The sequence below is a fragment of the Hemibagrus wyckioides genome, linkage group LG07, assembly GCF_019097595.1.
Source record: "Hemibagrus wyckioides isolate EC202008001 linkage group LG07, SWU_Hwy_1.0, whole genome shotgun sequence".
Classification (NCBI taxonomy): domain Eukaryota; kingdom Metazoa; phylum Chordata; class Actinopteri; order Siluriformes; family Bagridae; genus Hemibagrus; species Hemibagrus wyckioides.
This window is the reverse complement of record NC_080716.1, coordinates 15128392-15152774: the sequence shown is the minus strand read 5'-3', so window position 1 is coordinate 15152774 and position 24383 is coordinate 15128392. Positions and strand designations below refer to the sequence as shown.

Below are 24383 nucleotides of genomic sequence, written 5' to 3'. Positions count from 1 at the left end.
TTACACATGAGACTGTTTCAACTCTGGCTTAGGAGCAGGGGTTTTCACCCCCACAGACACACTTTACAGGGTTTAAAAGGGTTATGCGTCACGAGCTTTGTACCCTTCTTATGGGGACTGACCCCAGTTTGTCACCTTGGGTCCCACTCTTAGGGCGTGTCCTTGTCGCAGGACTCTTTCAACAGACACCCCCCTCTGGGGCTGGGGAGCGGCCCTAGATGGCCACCCTGCCCATAGCATTTAGGAGGGCTCCTGTCTCTCATGGCACACAGATTGCCTGAAGATGGAGGCTATGTTTCTAGTCCTAAAAGACTTTCTCCTGAAACTCAGGGGCTACCTTTGGAGGTCCCCTTCTTCAATCATTAGGGTTTGTGTTTGCATCCCCTGCTCAGGTTGGTGCATCAGATCTGGCCCTAGGTAGAGACCAGATTTCTCTCACTGAGAGCTTTTTACACTCCAGAGCACATGATCGGGAAGCAGGCTTCCTGCTCAGGCAGGGGCTGAGGGCAGGGGAATGGCATTTCCACCCATAGGTGGTGGAATGCATATGGCAATTTTTGTCTGGACAGAAGTGGCTATGTTCGCCTCTGAGGAGTTGACCCACTGTGCCCTGTGCCTTTCTCTTTTCCCTTCTGTATGGTGCTCCTTGGGAGATTCCCATCAGGATGAGGCTCTAAAGTGCATGGGCAATTCTCCACCCCTGCCCTGAGATTTAGATCCTCTGGTCTGGCCCCTGAGGGGGACCAGCTCCTAGACTCCATTCTCCCAACTGAGGTTGTTGAGACTATTTTGAACTTTCGCCTCTGGTGTAATCGGCATCATCAGGATCTATTTCACTGCCCTATTAGTACAGTGCTAGAGTTCATGCAGACAATCCGGTCTCCAAGCAGTACCTTGTTCTGGGTAGTAGTAGTTATCTCCTAGGCCTATGAGGTGCACTGTGTGGCTTCACCTCTAGGGATTACAGCTCACTACAATAGGTGTTGTCCAGCACTCTGGCTAGGGACATTCCCCCCAGGAGGTTTGTGCTGCAGCAGGTTGGTCCTCTCTGCACACCTTTATCAGGTTCTATAACCTGGACCTGGACCCCACTCCTGTGTCCTAGGTCTTACAGGGATAATGATACTCTGTTCCTGGCTCGTTTGTGCTCTTTCATGTCCTCTGGGACAGACATCACCCAGCACGTGGCAGCATTGGTATTGGCGTTCCCATAGTGTCAGGCATGACGCAGAGTCAAGTTCCCTTGAAAGGGAACTATACAAAGTTACATATGTAACCCGGTTCCCTGAGAAGGAAACGAGATGCTACATCGCTAGCCACACCCCAGGTGTCCACTTGCACTTCTTCAGACAAGTAGAAACTGGAGTAATGTGCTGTAGATGCCCTTTTATGTGCGCTCTGCTTCATCACATGACTTACCCGGCGTGATTTCACACAGAGCTTCAGACATAACTTCCACATAGAAGCTTTTCCATTGAGTCATCCATGACGCAGCATCTTGTTCCCTTCTCAGGGAACCGGGTTACATACGTAACCTGGTGTAGTTTCCATGAAAGGGTGTAAATGGTACATGTTCACTTGCTGCCTAATGTATCCCACCCACTAACAGGTGCCACGATGAGGAGGTAATCAGTGTTATTCACTTCACCTGTCAGTGGTCAGAATGTCATGGCTGATTGGTGTATATACATATATAAGCTGTAGCACTTCACTTCAGACATTCATGTGATTGTTGCATTGTTATTTAATACTTATGATATTTAATACTTACTGATGATGTTATTTTGAACTGTACATCCCAAATTTCCGCAATATGGATATGGCTGGTGTTATTCTCATGTATCCTGCAAAATTAGTGGCTTTGTATACTACTGGGTTGTACCTGTGCTGTTCTGTTGTACTGTTAACCAAAAATAACAGCTTTTAACATTTTTTTTGTGGTGACTGTTTGTAATTTATGCATGTACTTCCTTTGTATTTCATCCTGGTGCTGGTTTTCTACTTATTTACTATGAAAGGGGTTAATCTGTTTTTAGCTGATTATGCTAACTGGATGCACAGGACTGCAACAAAATTAATAATAAACCAATTGGTTTATGATTTACACAGGTGTTGTAAAATATATCAGAGAGTGTCCATATCAAACAGTTGCTAGTGGGTGAAGTCCATCTAGAAACCACATCTATGTGCTTTGCCCACTTGAACTTTATCTGCCTATAATCTAAGGAATTCCATTCATGTTGAGGTATGGAAACAAATTTCAGTGTAAATTATAACATTATGATATTTAGCAAAACACAATATCACTGTACTATACCAGGATATTTAAACTTGGCGAATGAATCCTACTTCAACTGTGTCATTGCACAGTCTTTTGAACAAGAGGCCTCAAATTGATTTGTTATGAATGTTCAGTCTGCTCTAGTGTCATAGGTTTGGCTAACCTGGATTTTTTCCTGCTTTCTGTTAAAATTCATGTTTGTCTGTTGTGGACCTAATTGTTGCCATGTGCTATTGAACATGTACACTTCAATAACCCAGTAAATCATTCTAATACTTTTAAGACTGATGTGTGCAGTGGTGGGCAGTAACAAAGTAAATGTAATTCATTACTGTACTTAAGTATATTTTATCAGTATGTGTACTTTACTAAAGTATACATTTTTTTGAGACATTTTACTTTCACTACACTACATTTTAAAGTAACATATTGTACTTTCTACTCCGCTACATTATGCCAAATCTCCCGTTACTTGTATTAAGAAAAAAAAGCAGTTGTCCATTTACAGCACAGCAAGCAAACCGAGGTACAGCGCACACATTATGTTTGAACCTAAAGCTTTTTGGTTTCATTAAATGCAGCAAGCACAAATGTTTTGGTAGACCATTAAAATTGCAGTGTCACAGCCTGAAATACTGTAGCCTACGATGAAAGTAAACCCTGACTCCATCCCACCACCTGCACACCCATGACTGTGGTATTTGTTAAAGATATGGGGTAATATTCTTGTAATTGAGGTTGCACCCGGAGCGTGGGGGTGGGGGCGAGAATAAAGCAAAAAGGTTTGTGAGTTTGAGAGAGTGTTGTGCAGGTTTTTATTATTTCCCTAAGAAACACGACATGGTGTCAGAAGTGCTGTGAAACCACAAGCGGTCTGCCTGGAAGGAAACAGTTTGGTGAGCAAACTTAATGACAGACAGCGGAGACGAGCAGAATGGGGAAGGAGTTAGCAGAGTGGCCAACACACCCAGTGCTATGTTTAACATTTAGACACCAGAGCCATTTGACTTTTCCAAGCTGAATTTGGAACAACAAGGTGAACACTCCAATCTATGGTATGGGGGATGAGGCTGATGATGTTTTGAGAAGCCTGAAACACAGGCTTTTAGACACAGTGTCTAAATGCAGACAGGATTCCTTTGGATGTGTTAGGGTTTATCAGATTGCAGTTATCAATAGGAGCCAAGCAGAGCATGTATGTGGTAAAAATGTGAGCACACCACTGCTTTGGTTGCCAGCTATTGAAGTGCTTGGGTTGGTGGAAGTGAAGTGGACTTCAAAATTGGGTTCTGGCAGATTCCACTCATTGGAGAGTCAGCCAAGTACACCACTTTTATCCCACATTTTGGGCATTTCTGCTTTAAGTGCCTCCCATTTGGCAAAGCCTCAGTACCCGAACACCTTCAGTGCATGATGGCTGAAGTTACAGAAGGGCTGGATGGTGTAGTCTGCCACATACATGTATGTATGGGGGCAGGATCAGAGAGAACATGACACTGGACTACATGGTGTGTTACAGAGGATAGGAATGGTCGAATCCTTCTGATGTTGTACAGAAGAAAGACATAAGCGTGTCACATTAGCAACATGGGAGGAAAGGACAGTTTTTTCAAAGGTCAGAATTTTTTGTCCATGGTTAACCGAAGGTTGCAAGCAGTGGCCAAAGGGGAGATCATTGAGTTGTTCAGAGATATTGCAAGATCCTGGGCTGGGGATGAATCTGGGTTGACCAGCAGTTCATACCGGGATTGAGTTTCAGGTGATTAGATTAGATTAGATTCAACTTTACTGTCACTGCACATGTGGGTACAAGGCAATGAAATACAGTTAGCATCTAACCAGAAGTGCATTTCGCTGTGCAAATAATTAGCATATATAATAAGTATATATAATAAATAATTTGCATATATAAACAATATACAAAAGTATATAAATAATTTGCATATATAACAGTACAAAAACAGTATACAGTGGGAGGTAAATGCAATGAGTAAATGCAATTAGTGCAAATGAGCAATGATTATAGTAAATGCAATGAGTGCAAATGAGCAAATGATTGTAGTGGTGCAATAAAGAAGGTATTGTATACCATGATAATAATTAAATATGTAAACAGTATACAGAGGAGTTATGTACAATGAGTGCAATAATTTAGATGTGTGCAATGAGGAAGATATTGTATACTATGATAAATAATTTGTATATGTAAACTGTACACAGAAATGATTATATACAGAAAAAGGTTATATACACTGATAATAATGTGCTCAGTCAATGTGTGTGTGATCGGGTGGAGGCAGAGTTCAGCAAAGTAACAGCTGTGGGGAAAAAGCTGTTCCTAAACCTGCTAGTCTTGGTCCAGAGGCTCCTGTAGTGCTTCCCAGAAGGCAGGAGGGCAAAGAGTCTATTGGTAGGGTGATAAAAGTCCTTTATGATTTTGCATGCTCTGGTGAGACAACGCTTCCTGTAAATGTCCTTGATCTTAGGAAGTGGAACTCCTATGATGCGTTGTGCAGTTTTCACCACCCTCTGCAGCGCTTTCCGGGCTGGCACAGTGCAGTTCCCATACCAGACAGTGATACAGCTGGTCAGGATGCTCTCGATGGTGCAACGGTAGAAGTTCACCAGGATGTCTGAAGACAGATGGTTCTTCCTCAGAGCCCTCAGGAAGAAGAGGCGCTGGTGAGCCTTCTTGACCAGACTGGAGCTGTTGGTAGTCCAGGAGAGATCCTCAGAGATGTGGATACCCAGGAATTTGAAGCTAGTGACACGGTCCACCACCTCTCCATTGAGATGAATAGGTGTGTGCGTCACCTTTCTCCTTCCTGAAGTCCACTATGGGCTCCTTGGTCTTCGCAGTGTTGAGCAGCAGGTTGTTGCCAGCACACCACGCAGCTAGACGGTCCACCTCCTCTCTATAAGCTGACTCATCATTGTCTTTGATGAGTCCAATCACCGTGGTGTCATCTGCAAACTTGATAATTGTGTTGGAACTATGTACAGGCTTGCAGTCATAGGTGAAGAGAGAGTAGAGGAAGGGACTCAGCACACAGCCTTGTGGTACTCCGGTGCCAAGGTTGAGGGTGGAAGAGCATTGGCAATCTATCCGAACATGCTGGGGCCTGTTGGTCAGAAAGTCCAGAAGCCAGTTGCATAGTGATGCGTTGATGCCCAGGTCTCCAAGTTTGGTGACTAACTTGGAAGGGATGACAGTGTTAAACGCTGAACTAAAGTCCAGGAAAAGCATTCTGGCATAGGTGTCTTTATTGTCCATGTGAGAGAGGACTGAGTGCAGCGCTGTGGAAACTGCATCCTCCGTGCACTTGTTCTGACGGTAAGCAAATTGATGAGGGTCAAGGGTGGCAGGAAGACAGGTTTTGAGGTGTGCCAGGACCAGCCGCTCAAAGCACTTAGTGATGATGGGGGTGAGCGCCACTGGGCAGTAGTCATTAAGGCAGGATGCACTGGAGTTTTTTGGTACAGGCACAATGGAGGTGGTCTTAAAGCAGGTGGGCACAATAGCTTGGGCTAGAGACAGGTTGAATAAGTCTGTCTGATGAGCTGTCATCCAAGATGAAATGTCCGCCATGCTGAGATCCGAGCAGAAGCCGTGGTATCTGAGGGAGGGAAGGAGAGGATATAACTTTGCCAAGAGAGTGGGTGTAGAGGGAGAAAAGGAGAGGACCAAATACTGAGCCTTGTGGGACACCAGTAGAGGGTCTGTGTGGAGCAGATGTCAATCCCTTCCATGTTACGTGATATGAGCAACCATCCAAGTAGGAAGCAAACCATTCCCATGCTGTTCCACAAATTCCAAGACTCCTGAGGTTGGATAAGAGAGTCTTGTGGTTAACTGTGTCAAATGCTGCAGAAAGGTCAAGGAGGATGAGGACCTATGACAGCTTGGCTGAAGTAGCAGCAGGTAGTTTCTCAGTGACTGCCAAAAGGGCAGTCTCTGTGGAATGTGCTGCTTTGAAGCCAGACTGGTTGGGATCATGGAGGTTATTCTGCAGGAGATAGTCAGACAGCTGATTATAAACAATCCATTCAAGAATTTTTGAAAGAAAGGAGAGAAGTGATACTGGTCTGTAATTACTGATGTCAGAGGGATCCAGAGCAGGTTTCTTCAGTATGGGGATAACCCTTGTTTTCTTAAAGGCGGTTTCTGATCATCTTTCTGGTCATCCTCAGAGAAGCAATGGAGGCACAATTTGTTGGCGAAAGTGAGGGTCTAACATTCTGGCTGGCCAGACCACAAGACTATGAGGAGGTGATGGCCATCTCACATGACATCTACCAGGGCAATGACTACCTTCCACATCGTTATCACACTTGGATGACTGAACATGACAGAGTGGTCATAATTGGCAGGAAAAATGGAAAGCTGGTGAGAATTCTTTGTACTAATAACTATTAGAATGTAAAATTTGCTAATCAGAACATAGTAGCTACTATTTCACCCCAAAAGCATTGCAGAATATAATGCAGCCATTATAATGCAGTTATTCAACTATTTAAGTCTCAAGTAGGCTTTAAAAACACTTTTTGTTATCATGCCAATACCTTTTGCCTGTAGGTAGCACTGGACTCTGCACTGGTGGTTGATGGAGGGCAAACAGTGGTGTTGGAGGGATTAAGGGTGTGTCCTAGTGAAAGAGGACAAGGAGTGGCTGGAGTTATCCAGAGAGTGACCGACAGCTACATCAAGCAGGTTTACCCAAGTGTAACAACCAAACGGCTTACAAGAAGAGATAACCCAGGACCTGAAAAACTCTCCAAGTTTACTTTTCTGGCTTGCCGGGTGAATTATAAAATTTGTACATACATATATATATATATATATATATATATATATAAAAAGATATATAAGGATATTCAGCTTTCGGGTGAAATTTCTGGATGCACCTAAAATGCACTATAACCTTTACAGGTGCACTTAATTTGACCTTCTCTACACTTTTGAATGCACATGTCCAACTTTTCAGTGTTTCAGTACTTTTTGCATAACTTGCTGTTCTCTAACAAGCTGCTTAACGGCAAAATTCACAACTGGTGTTTGATCCATGAATCAACCAATAAATTTTCTGGTTCAATTATAATTGGTATTTAAACAGTCCTCTTCATCATGCTGTTCACATTTTGACATCATGAGACCAAGACAACACCTAACAATTGATCAACAGTACCTTGCCATTGTGAGGTTTCAAACAGGATGTTCTCAGAGTGAAGTGAACACTGAGCATAGAGTGTCACAGAGTGTCATCAGCAGGTTGCAAAAGAGATATAGAGAGACTGGAAGAGTCACAGAAAGGCATAGAAGTGGACGTCCTTTGGCCACATCCCACGTTGATGACCGCTTCATTGTGAACAGTGCCCTGAGGAACCAGATGATGAATGCCACTCAACTCCAGGCGCATTTAAGTTAGGTGAGAGGCACCCAAGTGTCCTGCAAGGGTACCTGACCACACCACCAGGCATCTTGCATAGGCCAGGGAGCATTTACGCTGGACGAGGGACCAGTGGGCCTCAGTGCTGTTCTCTGATGAAAGTCGATTCACATTGAGCAGAAATGATAGGGATCATGCTGAGTCGCCATGTAGAGGCTCGTAACCCTGCACCTCAGAGCCTCAATGACCTGAGAGCCGCCCTTCAAGAAGAGTGGAATGCCATGCCTCAGCAGTAAGTCGACTCGTGAACAGCATGAGACGTCGTTGTCAAGCTGTAATTGATGGTCAATTGATTGATGACCAATTATTGAGACATTGACATTTTTTGTTGTGGTATACCCACCACTGTTGTTAGCTTTTGTTTCAATAAATTGTTTGAGATTTGAGGAAATCACCATTGCATGCTTCTACTTAAATGCCCTACTTTCATGATATAATATCACTGTAGCATGAACTTTTTACATTTTCTAGAAATTTCACCCAAAACCCAAATATCTTTAACTTTTTGTAAGTAGTATATATATATATATATATATATATATATATATATATATATATATATATATATATATATATATATATATATATATTGAATCATTATATAAATACATGTGCATTTAATAATATACATTTCCCTGTCTGTTTTTTCCACATATTGTATTTACTACTACTACTTTCTCTCTCTCTCTATCTCTCTCTCTTTCTCTCTCAGGCTATTCTGTCTTTATGTGGAGAGGCTGAGAGTTTTAAAGATTTTGTCTTAGGCCTGAAATCAAAACAAGAAAGGATGGAGAAATCAAATGGGCCAAACAACAACCAAAAACTATTTGTTCTGAAGGATAGCCATCAACTTAGGGCTCTACTCTTGGACCCAGATCTTTCCTTGAGACTTCAGCTTCCTGGAGGTGCCATCATCCAAGACTGGCAACCTCTGAAACCAATGGAAAGCAACCTGGAAATTTTAGAAAGGCGAAACCTAACTTGGTTGGTTGACTCTTTTAATGAAAAACCAATGTTTATGAGCTTCCACACACCACTGTATCCTGTTCCATTTAGCGGAGGTTCTTTGTTGTTCAACATAGACATGTTTGGTACTGATGTGTTCACAGCAAGGAAGGCACTAATAGCACATTTAGAGCAAGTACTTGAGGAGATTCATGGCACTGTCGTCGTACATATTTACATGCCCAAAACCTTTTGGGAAGACATAAGACAGTTTTGTAATGGAGATGAGGGAGTAAAGCAATATACTGATTATGGGGAGCAACTATTTCTGGAGAAAGAGATGTTATAATTTGTGAGATACCATATTTGTATCATCCAGAATAGACAGAACTGTGTTACATCTTTAACAAATGCAATTCATTGATTTCTAGACTGCTATGTTGATTTACTTTAATTTAATTTATCTGGAACACAGTTGTGCAGTACCTACAGTACATTAATGTAAACAAAGAGTTGTATTTGTCATTGTAAAAGTGTTTACAAAATTACTAATGTCACTATTCGGTTCCACTAGTTTTTATTTATTACTAAATACTGTTTAAAAAGCATAACCACACAATTCTAATGCAGAATATTGTATATGAATTAAATAAATAGAAATCTATTGTGCATTTTATTGTCATGTACTAACACTAAGAAATAGTAAGCCCATTTGGCTTCAAAAATTTCATAATCTAAAAGAAGCTTCTCAGTTGTTAGTTGTCCACTGAGAAGCTATGGAGGCACAATTTGTAGGAGAAAGTGAGGGTGTAACATTCTGGCTGGCAAGACCACAAGACTGTGAGGAGGTGGATGGCCACAGGACATCTACCAGGGCAATGATTACGTTCCACTTTGTTATCACACTTGAATGACTGAGTGTGACAGATAATTAGCAAGAGAAATGGGAAGCTGTTAAGTATGTACCAATAAACATCTTGAATCATTTTTACAACAGCTATAAGGATGTTCTTTATGCTCAACTCATACAAGAGGAATACCAACTTTAAAAACATTTTAATTTTAAATATTCATGCTAGAATACATTATTCTGTGTTTGCCTGTAGGTGGCACTGGACTCTGCACTGGTGGTTGATGGAGGGCAAACAGTGGTGATGGAGGGATTAAGGGTGTGTCCTTGTGAAAGAGGACAAGGGGTGGCTAGAGTTATCCAGTTAGAGATTGACAGCTACATTTAGCAGGTTTACCAAGTACCAAAAAAAGTAATTTTTATTTTTCCATCTTACAGGAAGAATTATATCATATTTTACATATTAAATCAATATAATTTGATACATTTGCTTATGACTCTTTTCCTACATATATTGTACCTGTCTGTGTAGGTCCCCCTTGGGCCACCAAAACAGCTCTGGCCTGTCCAGGCATAATACCTTTTGTGGTATCTGCCACCAAAAAGCAGCAGATCCTTTAAGTCCTGTAACTTGTGAGGTGATGTCTCCATGGATCAGACTTGTTTGTCCAGAACATCTAACAGATGCTTGATCAGACTGAGTTTTGGGAAACACCTTCAACTCTTGGCATGTTCCTTAAAGCATTCCTGAACACTTTTTGCAGTGTTGCAGGTCACATCATCCTGCTGAAAGAGACCACTGTCATTAGGGAATACTGTTGCCATAAAGTGTACTTGGTTTGCAACAATGTTTAAGTAGGTGCATGTCAAAGTAACATTCATGTGAATGCCAGAACCAAAGGTTTCCCAGCAAAACATTGCTCAGAGCATCACACTGTTTTTGCCAGTTTGCCATCTTCTCATAGTGCATCCTGGTGCCATCTCTTCCACAGGCATTAAGGATCTTCTTTTGGGATGTAACCAGACTGGCTCGGCTTCAGTTCCCAGGGACATGAATGATATAGGAGATAACATGATAAAAAATTCTAACAAGCCCTCCCATTAAGAATGGTCTTGCCATTCCAATACTTTCTGAGGGGGTTGGACATCTGATTCTTTTGATGCTCCAAATCAGGTATGTTAAATTACAAGTTAGACTACTGATCAAAATGTGATAAGTTCAAATTCCAGCTCTTTGAACCTGCCACTGCTGTGCCCTTGAGAAAGGCCCTTAACCCTTAGCTGTTCAGTATAAATGTGTGTAAATGTAAGTCACTCTGGACAAGATCATCTCCCAAAGTAACTGCATATAATAATAATAATAATAATAATAATAATAATAATAATAATAATAATAATAATAATAATAATAATAATAATACTGCAAATCAAAGCAACATTTTAAAAATGTTAAAAAGTTAATTTTACTTACTTCAGTGAGTATGGTATGTCTGGGTGTTGGAAATTTATTTGTGTGTAAACTATTTTTGCATTTTTGTCCTTTTTTGCACATATGAAGAAATATGAAACAATGTTAAAGAGCTTCAGGCACATTTACTAAATCATGCTTTTGAATCTTATTAGACACCACCAAGAGTAAAATACTGTCAACTCTTTTACTGTGAATAAAATGAAACAGCTTGGAATCTTTCATAGTAGCAAGGAGTGAAAGTCCTGTGCCAATATCGTGAACATTACTTTTTTTTCTTTAAATTAAATTTGCAATTTGCTGCTGCTGATGATGAAGATGATCATAATGGTGGTGGAAGTGATGATAATCAAATTATTATTATTATTATTATTATTATTATTATTATTATTATTATTGTTGTTGTTGTTAAAATTATTATTATTATTATTATTATTATTAGTAGTAGTAGTAGTAGTAGTAGTAGTAGTAGTAGTAGTATCATTATTATTATTAGAAGTAGTAGTATCAATTAGTTAGTTGATTAATTAATTAATTTTACATTATTTATTTGTCTGTCTGTTTGTATGAACCATATTTGTACTGTAATTTTTAATGAAAATATGGGAAATGCAACTACTTCAAATTCAGCAAAGCTATAGCTAGCATGAAACTAAACAATGAAGATCTGACTATTGCCTCCCATGTGTTAAAACGACCCTAGTACAACCTTTTTGATTGATTAATGGCAATGCCAAAGAAAGAAATGCAGCAGATGACATTCAAGTAAAAAATAAAAAGTCTTCATGAAAATTCATTCATAATACACCCTTAAATAGGAAAATAAAACAACAGCACACACATACTCTCCATTCTTAGCAAAGGAATAGAAAACATCTGCAAAATTTTTCTCCATCTTTACCTTATTCTTTGGTCAGAATGGATAAAATAAAATGAATAAAATGTAATACAAACAACTGCAGTTTTACTTTTACCCCAGTTGGAACGCCTCCACACGTGAATTTAGGCCAATGTATTTATCATTTAATTAAATCTTTCAGGTGATTCTTATTTATTTTCATGAACATGCTCTACTAATACTTTTAGTATTTTATGTACTTTTGCCTGAATTTTTAGTGATTTGTGACTCATCCACATAATAACTAAGTTGAGAGCGATCATCAGGGCAAGAGGAAGGAAGACAATGATGCATACTACAACTGCTTGTCAGTGTCTTGTTGGAGAAAAGATATATGGAAGGAAACAGACAATAAAAGGATACAGTCACACTGTTCACATTTAAAAGGCAAAGGTTTAGCCCAAAATTAGCTGTAGTAGGTGAAAGAAAGCTAAAGAACATTTTCACATGGTTGCGCTCTTATTTTCTACCTGTTTTGGTGCACATTGACCTAGTCATATGGTGGTCATATGATGCATCTTGGAGAAAATGGAACAAGGGAGAATGAGGAGGAGTTGTCATAGATGTTGCACAGATAATTATTATACTTATAATGATGGTGATAATGGTAATAACCCATTTTCTTTGTGTTTTTTGGTCTAAACAACATTTTTCTATTCAGTACAATCACCTAACACACACATATATATAAAAAATTATTTGATCCCCTGCTGATTTTGTATGTTTGACAAAGAAATGATCAGTCTGTAATTTTAATGGTAGGTTTATCTGAACAGTGAGAGACAGAATAACAACAAAAAATCCAGAAAAACACATTTCAAAAAAGTTATACATTGATTTGCATTTTATTGAGTGAAATAAGTATTTGACCCCTTTGCAAAACATGATTTAGTACTTGGTGGCAAACCCTTGTTGGCAATCACAGACGTCAGACATTTCTTTTAGTTGGCCACCAGGTTTGCACACATCTCACATCTCAAGGAATTTGGGCCCACTCCTCTTTGCAGATCCTCTCCAAGTCATTAAGGTTTTGTGGCTGACCCTTCAGCTCCCTCCACAGATTTTCTATGGGATTAAGGTCTGGAGACTGGCTAGGCCACTACAGGACCTTAATGTGCTTCTTTTTGAACCACTCCTTTGTTGTCTTGGCCGTGTGTTTTGGGTCCTTGTCAGGCTGGAATATCCATCCATGACCCATTTTCAATGCCCTGGCTGAGGGAAGGAGGTTCTCACTCAAGATTTGACGGTACATGGCTCCATCCATCGTCCCTTTGATGCAGTGCGGTTGTCCTGTCCCCTTAGCAGAAAAACACCCCAAAGCATAATGTTTCCACCTCCATGTTTGACGGTGGGGATGGTCTTCTTGGAGTCATAGGCAGCATTCCTCCTCCTCCAAACACAGCGAGTTGAGTTGATGCCAAAGAGCTGGATTTTGGTCTCATTTGACCACAACACTTTCACCCAGTTCTCCTCTGAATCATACAGATGTTCACTGGCAAACTTCAGATGAGCCTGTACATGTGCTTTCTTTAGCAGGGGGACCTTGCGGGTGCTACTGGATTTCAGTTTTTCACGGCGTAGTGTGTTACCAATTGTTTTCTTGGTGACTATGGTCCCAGCTGCCTTGAGATCATTGACAAAATCCTCCAGTGTAATTCTGGGCTGAATCCCCGCCGTTCTCATGATCACTGAAACTCCATGAGGTGAGATCTTGCATGGAGCTCCAGACCGAGGAAGATTGACAGTCCTTTTGTGTTTCTTCCATTTGGGAATAATCGCACCAACTGTTGTCACCTTCTCATTAAGAGCACTCCCCGAGAGTGCTCCTACTGTAATCTCAGCTCGTTACCTGTATAAAAGACACCTGGGAGCCAGAAATCTTTCTGACTGATAGGGGATCAAATACTTATTTCACTCATTAAAATTCAAATCAATGTATAACTTTTCTGAAATGCGTTTTTCTGGATTTTTTTGTTGTTATTCTGCCTCTCACTGTTCAGATAAACCTACCATTAAAATTACAGACTGATCATTTCTTTGTCAGTGTGCAAACGTACAAAATCAGCAGGGGATCAAATAATTTTTTCCCTCACTGTATACATATATACAGCTCTGGAAAAAAATGAGAGACCACTGCCCAATCTCCAGATTTGAACCCTATTGAAAACCTCTGGAATGTCATCAAGAGGAAGATGGATGGTCACAAACCATCAAGCAAAGCTGAGCTGTTTGCTTTTTTTGCAAAAAGAGTTGTTACCCAACAGCAATAAGACAAACGGGTGGAGAGCATGGAGCCAAAACACATGCAAATCTGGGTTATTCCACCAAATACTGATTTCTTAATGTTATTTTGCCAAAGCATTAACACACTTTGTTTACAAATTATTTGCATTTTGTTTTATTTGAGTTATTAAAACTGCAAATACTGCATTATCTTGGGTTATTTTGATGTGTTGACTCTATATAACAATAGTTATATTTTGAAAAAAAAAAATGAAACAAAACTGTTCATCTCACTGTATATATCTGTATATATATATAGATAGATAGATATAGATATACATATCTGTGTATATTTTCTATTCATTCTTCAAGCATAGGTTCCTTATTATAATTACACAATTCAGCAAAAAACAAAACATGCCAGTCAAACATAATTTCTCAAATGAGGCAGTCCTCAATAAGCCTCACTTCCTCTTCAGTTTAGCACGCCAGTAATTAGCTGGCTTCTTGGAGAGAGGAAGTACTTTAATTGATAAACATGGGTACATGAGTGTACAGAAGCAACTGCTGTGCCATGACGGCTTAATCACAGGAAATAAGCCCAGGAATGGGGGACATGAATGCTATTAAGCCCAGAGCATGCTGGGTAAAGAGGCAGTCATTAGAGAAACATTAAATTAAGCTAATTCTCACTCAGGGAGGAAAATACTAGTGTGATGGAAACAGAGGTAGCAAGAGATAAGTGAGCAAGCAAACATGAGTGGGTCAAGTGGAAGAACTTGAAGAGTAAGTTGTGGAACAGTACAATAATTGTGACAGTTTAAACAGAAGCACAAGGAATTGATCCAGTCCAACAATATGCATGAGACCAGAAGGCTATGGAGCAAGGCAGATATGCAAATACTATTACATAATACAGCTTTGACAACCAACAAGGCTGGAAAATGGAGTGTGTGGTGGAGATAAAAGTCTCAGTATAACTAAACAGCTGTAAATAATGAGGTATCAAAAAAGATAAATAAACCCCAGGGATATAAATAGATAAACAAAAAATACATACAAACCTATTTACATTTTTAAGCCATTCTGTTCAATATTATTTTTTCAGAATTGATTACAATTTTTTTCTTTTGTCATAACATTTACTCAGAAGTTGGCTAGGACTGTAGGACAGACAGAAGGAAGAATTGCACATTTCCACATGTCAATGCCTGGCAGATGAGCAGATTTGTTTTCTCCCAGGTTATCATTAGCTTTTGCACTACTCTCTCAAACCAAACCAATGACTCATCATTATGTTGTGTGCTGATGTCCATTATTCCTGTCTTTCTCTTCCTACCCTTTTCTCTTTCACATTTAAATTACATTAATGTGGCACTAGAAGCACCATGACAAGCTGTAATTCAGAGTGACGCAATCACAAAAGCATGGCAGGACCACCATGTCTGTTTCAGACATTCTCTGTGTGACACCCACTATTCAGTCCAAACTGTGGACAATTCCTGATTAATGCTGATCCACATATACAGTGGGGTCCAAAGACCACTAGTGAAAATGTTTCATTTCTAATTAAATACATTTTTTATTACAAATTCTATTTTCAGTACAACATGAGAAAAATAATCGTTTATACATTTTATGTCTAGAATCTTTTAAATATTTAAAGGAATTTCAGAATTTCTTAGTATTATGGTTGTCCCTCTTTTGCTTTAACAACTGCATGCACCTGAGATGACATGACATGGGTTTTACAAAACCTGATTGTCCATGCCATGATCTAGAGACATAGCTACAAGACAAGCAAAAGCAGGCTACTGCTTGGGGCCCCAGGTTTTAAAGGAAGATGATGGTTGTCTGATTGGGAATCTATAGATCCTGTTTAAATTCTGTATGCAGAATATAATGCTAATATAGTTATCTTTACTGTTTCTTTCCTACAGTTTACACCAACAGTAAATTAGAAAATAATTTTTAACAGGAAAGTATGATGTAATAATGGAGATAAATACAAAAAAATGCCACAAGGGCCCCTTGTATTTTGTATCTGGTACTCCCATATACCCTAGAATCACAGTGGATTAGAATAAATCCATTGGAATGTTGACTGAACACAAACTTCAAGGAATATCCGGTCTACTGTGTAAAGGAAATAGCATGGTCAATATAATACATTTGCTTAAATTCACACAATCACCCAGAAACTGTTCATGTTATGTGTATGTTTATATAATGTATATCCACCCCCGTTCATCCTGTCATGTTTCCTTTGTGTAGCCTCTATTTCTCTTTGCCCTCTCTGTGTCTGTTCATGGTATAGCAAACAGACTACAGGCACTAAACCTCATTACAGAAAAGAGAGTGAGAAGGAAAGAGCAAGATAAGAGAGGGTGGGAGAAAGAGAAAAAACAGACTGTGTGTGCAGGAAGGGGACACAGACAACGATGAAGGGACAGCAAGATGGCAAGGGACACAGTGAGATTAAGTGTGTGGGGGGGTGAGAGAGAGACAAAGTGAGAGAGAGAGAGAGAGAGAGAGAGAGAATAAAATAAGAAAGAGTATACTACCTGATTTATTACAGAGCTAGGACTATAACTGGTGAAGGCACTTGGAAGTCATTACATAAGAAAAAAATAGCACAGCTTAGTGGTGAAATCATTGACAGCAGTGTTATTTAGCACATACTGTAAACAATATACAGATTTAACAAGAAAGAAAATGGTTTGTATCCAGACACAATATACATTATAGCAGTATTTATTACTTGAATTATTTTCCTTTAGTAGTAGCACTATGTAGTACTATGAGTACTAATACTAAAGAGTATTACTACGTACTATAGTATATAATGGCAGAATATAGTATATATTTATAATGTATGCAATCCTGAACCGCAAAATCAAAACCAGAAACATAAAAGGATTTTTCAGCCACAGACATCTTAAGAAACACAATGTCAATTGGCCAAACCATCTGCTTGGACTGCACCTCAATTACTAGTTAATTCCAGCCATCTCTTTCCCAAAGCCTGCATTTCCGAAAACTCATCTGTTCAAGCATTTTCCCAAAGGTATTGCAATGTCATTTTCTTTACTTTCACAGCAACAGGGGTATTATTATGGTCAATATCACTTCTGATGCCAAAATGATTTCAAAAAAAATATTTGATAGTGTTACAAATAATAGCATTTGCATATTCTTGTACACTGTCCAGTGCAGAGACAGTGTAATGTCTTGCAATGCATGTGCAATTGATTTTATGAAACCTGCAACCCACTGCATGCTGACAGCAACAGGCTTCAAGCTGCTTTGCGACAGTACTAAGTATTGCAACAGTATGCCATTATTAATTGTGTAAATACTGGATGTGTTTGGTAGAAGCAATGGGATCCATTCCCAGAGAAACAAACAAGGCCCACTGTCACTGCAACAAGCTGTTCCCTCATCTGCTTCAACAGTAGTTTACTCAATTGACAGACCAGTGCAGTATGTCTATCTTCTTCATATACAATCAGAGTACATATTGCAACACTGACACAAAAAGCATGTGATTTTGGGAGCAGTGTTCTGTGTATGTCTGCTTTGCCTTTGTATTTGGGTTATCCCTTTTCCCCTAGGTACTGATGGCAGGACCATTGTGTGATCTGTGTGTGGAACTAGACTGTGGATGCAGTTGTAATAGTTACAGCACTATGCTACTGCTGCATGTGTGTGAGCACAGGCACAGCTGACCTTTTTCAGTTCCTTGATTGTGTGTGTGTGTGTGTGTGTGTATCACTACAGTGTGTATAAATTGGCAGGCGGTAATTAAATGCACAGAGCACACTATCTCCTCCTCCAGCCCCGCGCCAGTGACGCACAAGCCAGCAGCAGGAGAATGAGTCATACAGCCCCCGGGGATCCGCACCCCTCTTCTTTCTCCCTATCTCTCTCCCCCTCCCTCCCTGTCTCATTTACTGCTCCTGCTCTTGCTTTCTTTCCCTCCATGCTCATTTTGCTCACTTTAACATTGCAAACCCCTTAAGAATATCCTGTTATCTTTTTGCCCTTTCACCTGGATTCGTGTTGATCATTTAGATTATCCTCACTCAGCACTACCCTCCACTTTGCATTTCCCCTTTCATGCACTTCCATCTGTAACTCTTCTGGCATCCTTCTGATTTTTTTTTAATACACACATACAAACACCTTGCATTAAACTCCTACTAGCCTTTGGATATACTCCTTGGTAATACTGCAGCCTCTGAGCTTGTCATACTGCAGATAAACTGCTTTTTTCAAACCTGGTTCAATGTTTCACACAATGCCTAACCACAGAGAGCTAGTGATATCCTACACTGTTACATGTTTTGTTATGTTGCACAGGATTGTGAATTCAGAAGCTGTTTTGGTGCATGTCAGGAGAGAGAAAGGGGGAGAGAGAGAGAGAGAGAGAGAGAGAGAGAGAGAGAGAGAGAGAGAGAGAGAGAGTACTCACAGCAAACTGCTTCAACTGATGTATCTTAGAGTGACTTGAGCCAGCTGCAGACTACAGGTATCTGGATGGCACCACTTGCTTGCCAACCATTATGAACATCAGAAAATTTCCTATAAACGACCAATGTGAATTAAAGGCATCATAATTACCACTGGATATGCCCTAATCTTATGTACATAGTAATAAAAAGGCAGATCCAGACATTTGGGTATGTGAGTCTGAGTCAAAAGAGTGTCCTAACAGCAGGTTTTGTATCTGAGTGTGTGATTATCTGTGTAAAAAGTGGTGCTGACACTGAAAAACTGTAGACCACAGGAACCACAGTGGCTATCCCTTTCTTTCTTCACCCACACATGTGCAGTGAGGGGTGAAAATGTGTAGGAGAGAGTCCAATAGTAAAGTGTCAGTTTTAATAACATCAGCACTCCAGCACTGTTTCAATGAACAGGGAGAGAGCGGAAGAGAAGAGAGAAATTAAATAAAATTTAGAAATGACAACTGGAAATGGATGTGAGTTATTCTATACAATTGTATACTAAGCTCTAATCAACAAACTATTATCTACATAGAAAATTTGCATGCCTGCATACACACATTTTCTTGCATAGGTCATATTAATCTCTCTGAATTGCATATAATTTTCCATTCATCATTTCCACTCCACTCTCTTCTCTCCCTCCTCTGACTTTGTCACACTCCACAGAGCTCCCATCTCCCACCCTCCCATCACTTCTAGCTTCCAGACAACTTTCAATTTCAACCCATTCCATTTTTCTGCTATTTACATTCACAATAAATCATTTTTCAATCAACTCAAAAAGAGAGTGCTTCAGGCTTGGGTAAAAGTCAGGGACCTTATAAGTGTAAAGTTTAGGATAAATGTCAAAAGAAATCTCTCATTATCTCTTGCACAAGTAATAAAATACAGATTTATATAGAAGCGAAGACTTTTCTCTGCTTGGAAAATAAATCCATTTTTGATGTTGTTGTGTGAAAACATGATTGAGAAGTGCTGTGAAGCTAATAATTAAAATTAGAATCGGAAAATAGAGGAGTGAAGATAAGCATCAAGATGCTGGAGACACTTAAAAAAAGGGAAGAAAGAGAAAGTGTCAGTGAAAATGACAAGGATGTGTATAAATGTGAGTAAGGCATTAGACCTGCTGCACATAGGTCAAAATAGCCCACCAAGTTCGAAAAGCACTCACATTAACATGTGGTAGAAAGGTAGAAAGCCTTCCGATGAAGGGAGAATCGCTATGGTACAAATAGAATGTTTCTGGCATTCCCTGCTGTAACATCATGCCAATATTTATCAAGGTCATAAGAATGAAAACTGCAAGGGATAAAATAAATAATTAAGGAAATTCCAAACCAGTATGTTTTACAATCAGCATCTCAAGCCCTGTGACTCTGTGATATAAGGACATCCATATAACCAGAAGTCTTTTCATCAGCTTGTCTTAACTCTATTTCCACTGCAGTAGAACAGGATGCAGCACAGTTGGAGATTTCCCTGCTCAAAGGCACTTGATTCAACTCATCAATTAATTCATGGGCTTAATTTGTGTGTTAAATCAGGGAAATCCCCAAGTTGTGCTATACTCAGCTTCCAGGACTTCCAGGAGTTTAATGAACCATAAGGAATTGAGAACATTATGGATGAGGGCTGCTTACTATAACTTCAACAAATTATACGATATCTCCTAATTGATAATTAATTATCATTTACACCATTTATTAAATTAATTATTCATTATTGCAACATAATGAAATGAATGTGCCCAATAAAATAACTGGTTATCTAAATGCCTTTTTCAACATACTTTTGCTGAATAATTTATAAAAATGTAAAAACAAAGTGCAACAAAAATGTCAACATGTCCAAAATTTCAGACTGCATTGCTGTAATCTGCTAATAACACTGACATGATGTTTAGATGCTCACAGAAATACCTTCATGGACCATACTTACTTTTACTTTTACTGAAGAGTGCAGGCTTTATAGTGTTAGGAAGATAAAATACTGAACACCACAACAAAATTTATTTTATGCTGAGTGTTATCATTTTTCTTGCTCTGGCTGCCTGTGTGGCACACTGCCCAGCTCTGAGAAAAGCTATATGATTCCAGCCAAACAGTGAATCATTCATTTATTTATACACTGATTAAAGATAAAAATTCTTACTGCAAAAAAAAAAAAAAAAACTTGAGAGGCTGGGAATGCCCATAATGCAGAAAGAGTGCCATGAAAAAATAAGGTTTAAAAAGGATGAGACGGTTTGACCCCAGTAACAATGGTGCAGAGTGCTGATTCAATAGCCTGTATTTAAAACCACTGACATATTTCATTGCAGTGACCATATAAGATAGCACTGCACTGGACCTCTTAAAATATAATAAGCACACATCTGATGCTTTCTACTGCCATATGATACATCACATCATCTAGTACACAAGCTCTCATAGAGCAGCTATGATCAGTAGTTGCATTACTGAACTATTTTCACACTTCAGTATGAGGAAGATGGGAAAAACGTATGCGCACTCAAGCATATATTACAGCTGCAATGTTTCAATGTGCAGAGACTCTTCATAGTATGCAGCACTGAGTGACCAAAGAAATAAAGATACAGTCACAAAATGACAGTATAACTCATACTATAGTACTACTCATACTATGTCATACTATTTAAGGTATTAAAATATTTGCAAGTATCACATAATGTTTAAATTTCTGTTTCTTCAAATGATGTGTGTTTGGGGGTTTGTGGTATGGTTTTATATTGTTGTTGGACACCAAGTATACACACAAGGATAAGGATATCTGGAACCAACATGGGAAAAAATTAAAATGTAAAAAAATAAGAAAGAAAAAAGAATCGTCCTTTAAGTTAGGATAGGGATATGTGTAGGCATAGCATTAACTAGCTGCAGTGTGTGTCTGTGTGTGTGTAATGAAGTTGGATTCAGATGCTTACATTAAGAACAGGATTGTCGTTATCTTCCTGCCTTTTGCTAATCTTCTTCGGCAATGGGATGCATTTCAACAATAATGGTTATAGCAGAAATTATTTTCAATATATAGACAGAAATCTCAACATACACGCGCACACTATTAGAAAATTGGGGGAAGCCCTGGAAACTCTGCTTCTTTTTGTTTCCTTGTTGTCTCGCGCGTGTAGGCGGGCTGCATTACACGACTACGAGGCTCCCACGGGTTTGCCTCGATTATAAATTGGTTCATTTAAAGAAGAGCGCCCTCGGAAGGGTTGCGCAGGGTGAAAAGATGGCTGCTGAGAGAAAGAGATTGATCTTGGCGGTAAGAGCATGCCGCCTCATTAACTCCGACTCAGAGGCGCGAGCGCTGCTGATCAAGCTCCAGCGTCAGCACGCGCACAAGCCCGCCAACGCGCCGAAATGACCATAACAGTGTAATGGCAGTATAAGGCTCCACAAACAGATGGCTTCTAATTCTCTGTAGTTTTTTAAACCTTTCAAATGACAGACTCTGTGTAAGTTTAACATATCCAGGCACGGTGACAAATCGCTCCTGACAAACATACAACAAACACTGCCGGCCATTTCCTGCGTGACCAAATCCAAGAGCCAAGAGGCCAAGAGCTCATGGTAATGTTCACATCGATCATCAGAATGAAGAAAAAGAATAAACTGTGGCATGATTGTTGGTTGATGTAAATTCTAGAGAGTGTCTGAAAATCCCAGAAGATCAGCAATTTCTGAAATACTATTTTAGAAATTGCTGATCTTCTGGGATTTTCAGACACTCTCTAGAATTTACTCAGAATTATGTGAAAAACAAGCAACAATGATTGAGTGACAATTCTGTGGGTGGGAATTCCATGATAACAGAAGTCAGACAAAAATTGCCAGCTGCCAGGAAGGATAATATATTCACTTTTTACAACTGTGTTGAGGAAAAATGCAACTCAGGACACAAACAACATTGACCGTGGGTGGATGGGATAAAACATCAGACCACTTTTGGATCCACACTTGTCAGCCATTAACAAGAATCTTAGGATATCATGGGCACAGGCTCACCCAAACTGGACTGCTGAAGATTAGAAAGAAATCTTCAGAATCATCATTAGAAATCATCTGGTATTTTGTCCCATTTTGGTGAGTCTGCACCCATTGTTATTGGTTTGGTCTTCTGCTGTAGCCAGTCAACCTAAAGGTTTGATTTGTTGTGCATTCTGAGATGCTTTTCTGCCCACAAGAAAAACACAAATAACATATACCATTATAATACTCTAGTATTCTATAATTATAATACAGTATTGGGGGGGTACATTTTATTTCAAGAAACCATATTCAGCCATCTTTTTCTCCTTCTGTACTTCATGAGCTGCCACTTTGATATCCATGAGCTCTGAGTGCAGCAGGCTTTCAAAGAGAAACAGGAAAGGGATGATCTTAGGCTATCCGAGAATGATCACCTGCTTCATAGCCAACCATCATGCCAAGGGGGTGACACCAGAGACCCATGAAGCCAGCTAGCCCTTGCAGCTGGGGCATGTGCAGCTCAACAAGGCAGAGAGAGATGCTGAAACCAATCAGATCATTGAGCAGTACAAAGACCAGTGCAGCCACCAACAGTGAATCCACCCCCAGTACTTTTCAGTAATGTAAAGGGCAGCATGCTCCCACCAACCTTATGATTGTGCCATAGACCTGCTGCCTGGAATGTCACAGTCATAGCTGAATTTAGCTTATCTGCTAAATAACGATCAATGGATGAGTACATTCAGGATATGCTCCAGTATCAGGCCTTCCATGTCACCCGCTTCAGCAGGGTTCTCCTTTGTGGCCTAAAAGTGGAGGACAACCTTTGACTATATATCGATTACTGGGGCTTAAACCAGTGTACTGTTAAGTAGACCTATCCGCTTGAACAGCTCTAAACAGCTCAGTAGTTCACCAAGCTCAACTACTGCAGCACATACAACCTATTGAGAATTATCAAGGTGAAGATGCCATTTAGCACCCTAGCCCTTACCCTCTAGTGGTTACTTTAAATACTGCACCATGTCATAGAGGCATCTCTAGTACCACTCAGTGTTCCATTGTCTCATCAGTGATGTGCTGAGACACATACTGGGACAGATCGTTGTGGCTGACATCAACAGCATCCTGACAGACCTGCTCAATTGCTCAGGCCACACTACAATTCTTGTAGTCAAGACAGGTTTTCCAAGTCCATATACCTTATCCCTCTCCCCAGCCTATGCTCTGCTTTTGTCACTGCTGAATTACTTTTCAATCATGTATTCCATTATTTTGGTATCATGGACCATGATATTTAGATATTTTTTAAATGAGTGAATCCGTTTCAGTATTTTGCTACACATCAATTTCCTCATAAGAGGATAATTCCTCATGCTCTGAATTGATTTCAACATTGTCCTCTATTTCTTAAGCCACTTTCTCTATTATTTCACATGGTTTTATCATAAAAATAACCCATCATTACAGCTAAAACCATTATAATATTTCAGTGTACAATGAAGCTGCTTTACTTTGTATTAAGGTTTACTCTAGGTGAAAATCAGTATGGCTACATGCTGAACACAGGGTGTGAAAGCTGGCACACCTGAACAGACCTTGCCACTCCAAGTGCTCCTCCAGCTCTGACCTCAAACCACACCTATGCAATTCATTCATAATTAGCTTATGTTGATATGTCATCATTTGTAAAGACATGCACATTTAAAAATTAAAATCTCCTGAATTTAAGAAACTAGCATATTGAGCAATGAAGGCAATACAGTAT

The 24383-nt window shown here is 39.6% G+C and overlaps 1 protein-coding gene across 1 annotated transcript; it reads left to right on the top strand.

The window, feature by feature from the left end:
- The first annotated feature begins 2152 nt into the window (after nt 1-2152).
- On the top strand, nt 2153-9624 carry nat16l (N-acetyltransferase 16, like). The gene is made up of 4 exons (XM_058394163.1): nt 2153-2245; nt 6473-6668; nt 6858-7082; nt 8441-9624. Exons 1-4 carry the CDS (start codon nt 2238-2240, stop codon nt 9020-9022), a joined length of 1011 nt encoding a protein of 336 aa, XP_058250146.1. The 5' UTR covers nt 2153-2237; the 3' UTR covers nt 9023-9624.
- The last annotated feature ends 14759 nt before the right edge of the window (nt 9625-24383 follow it).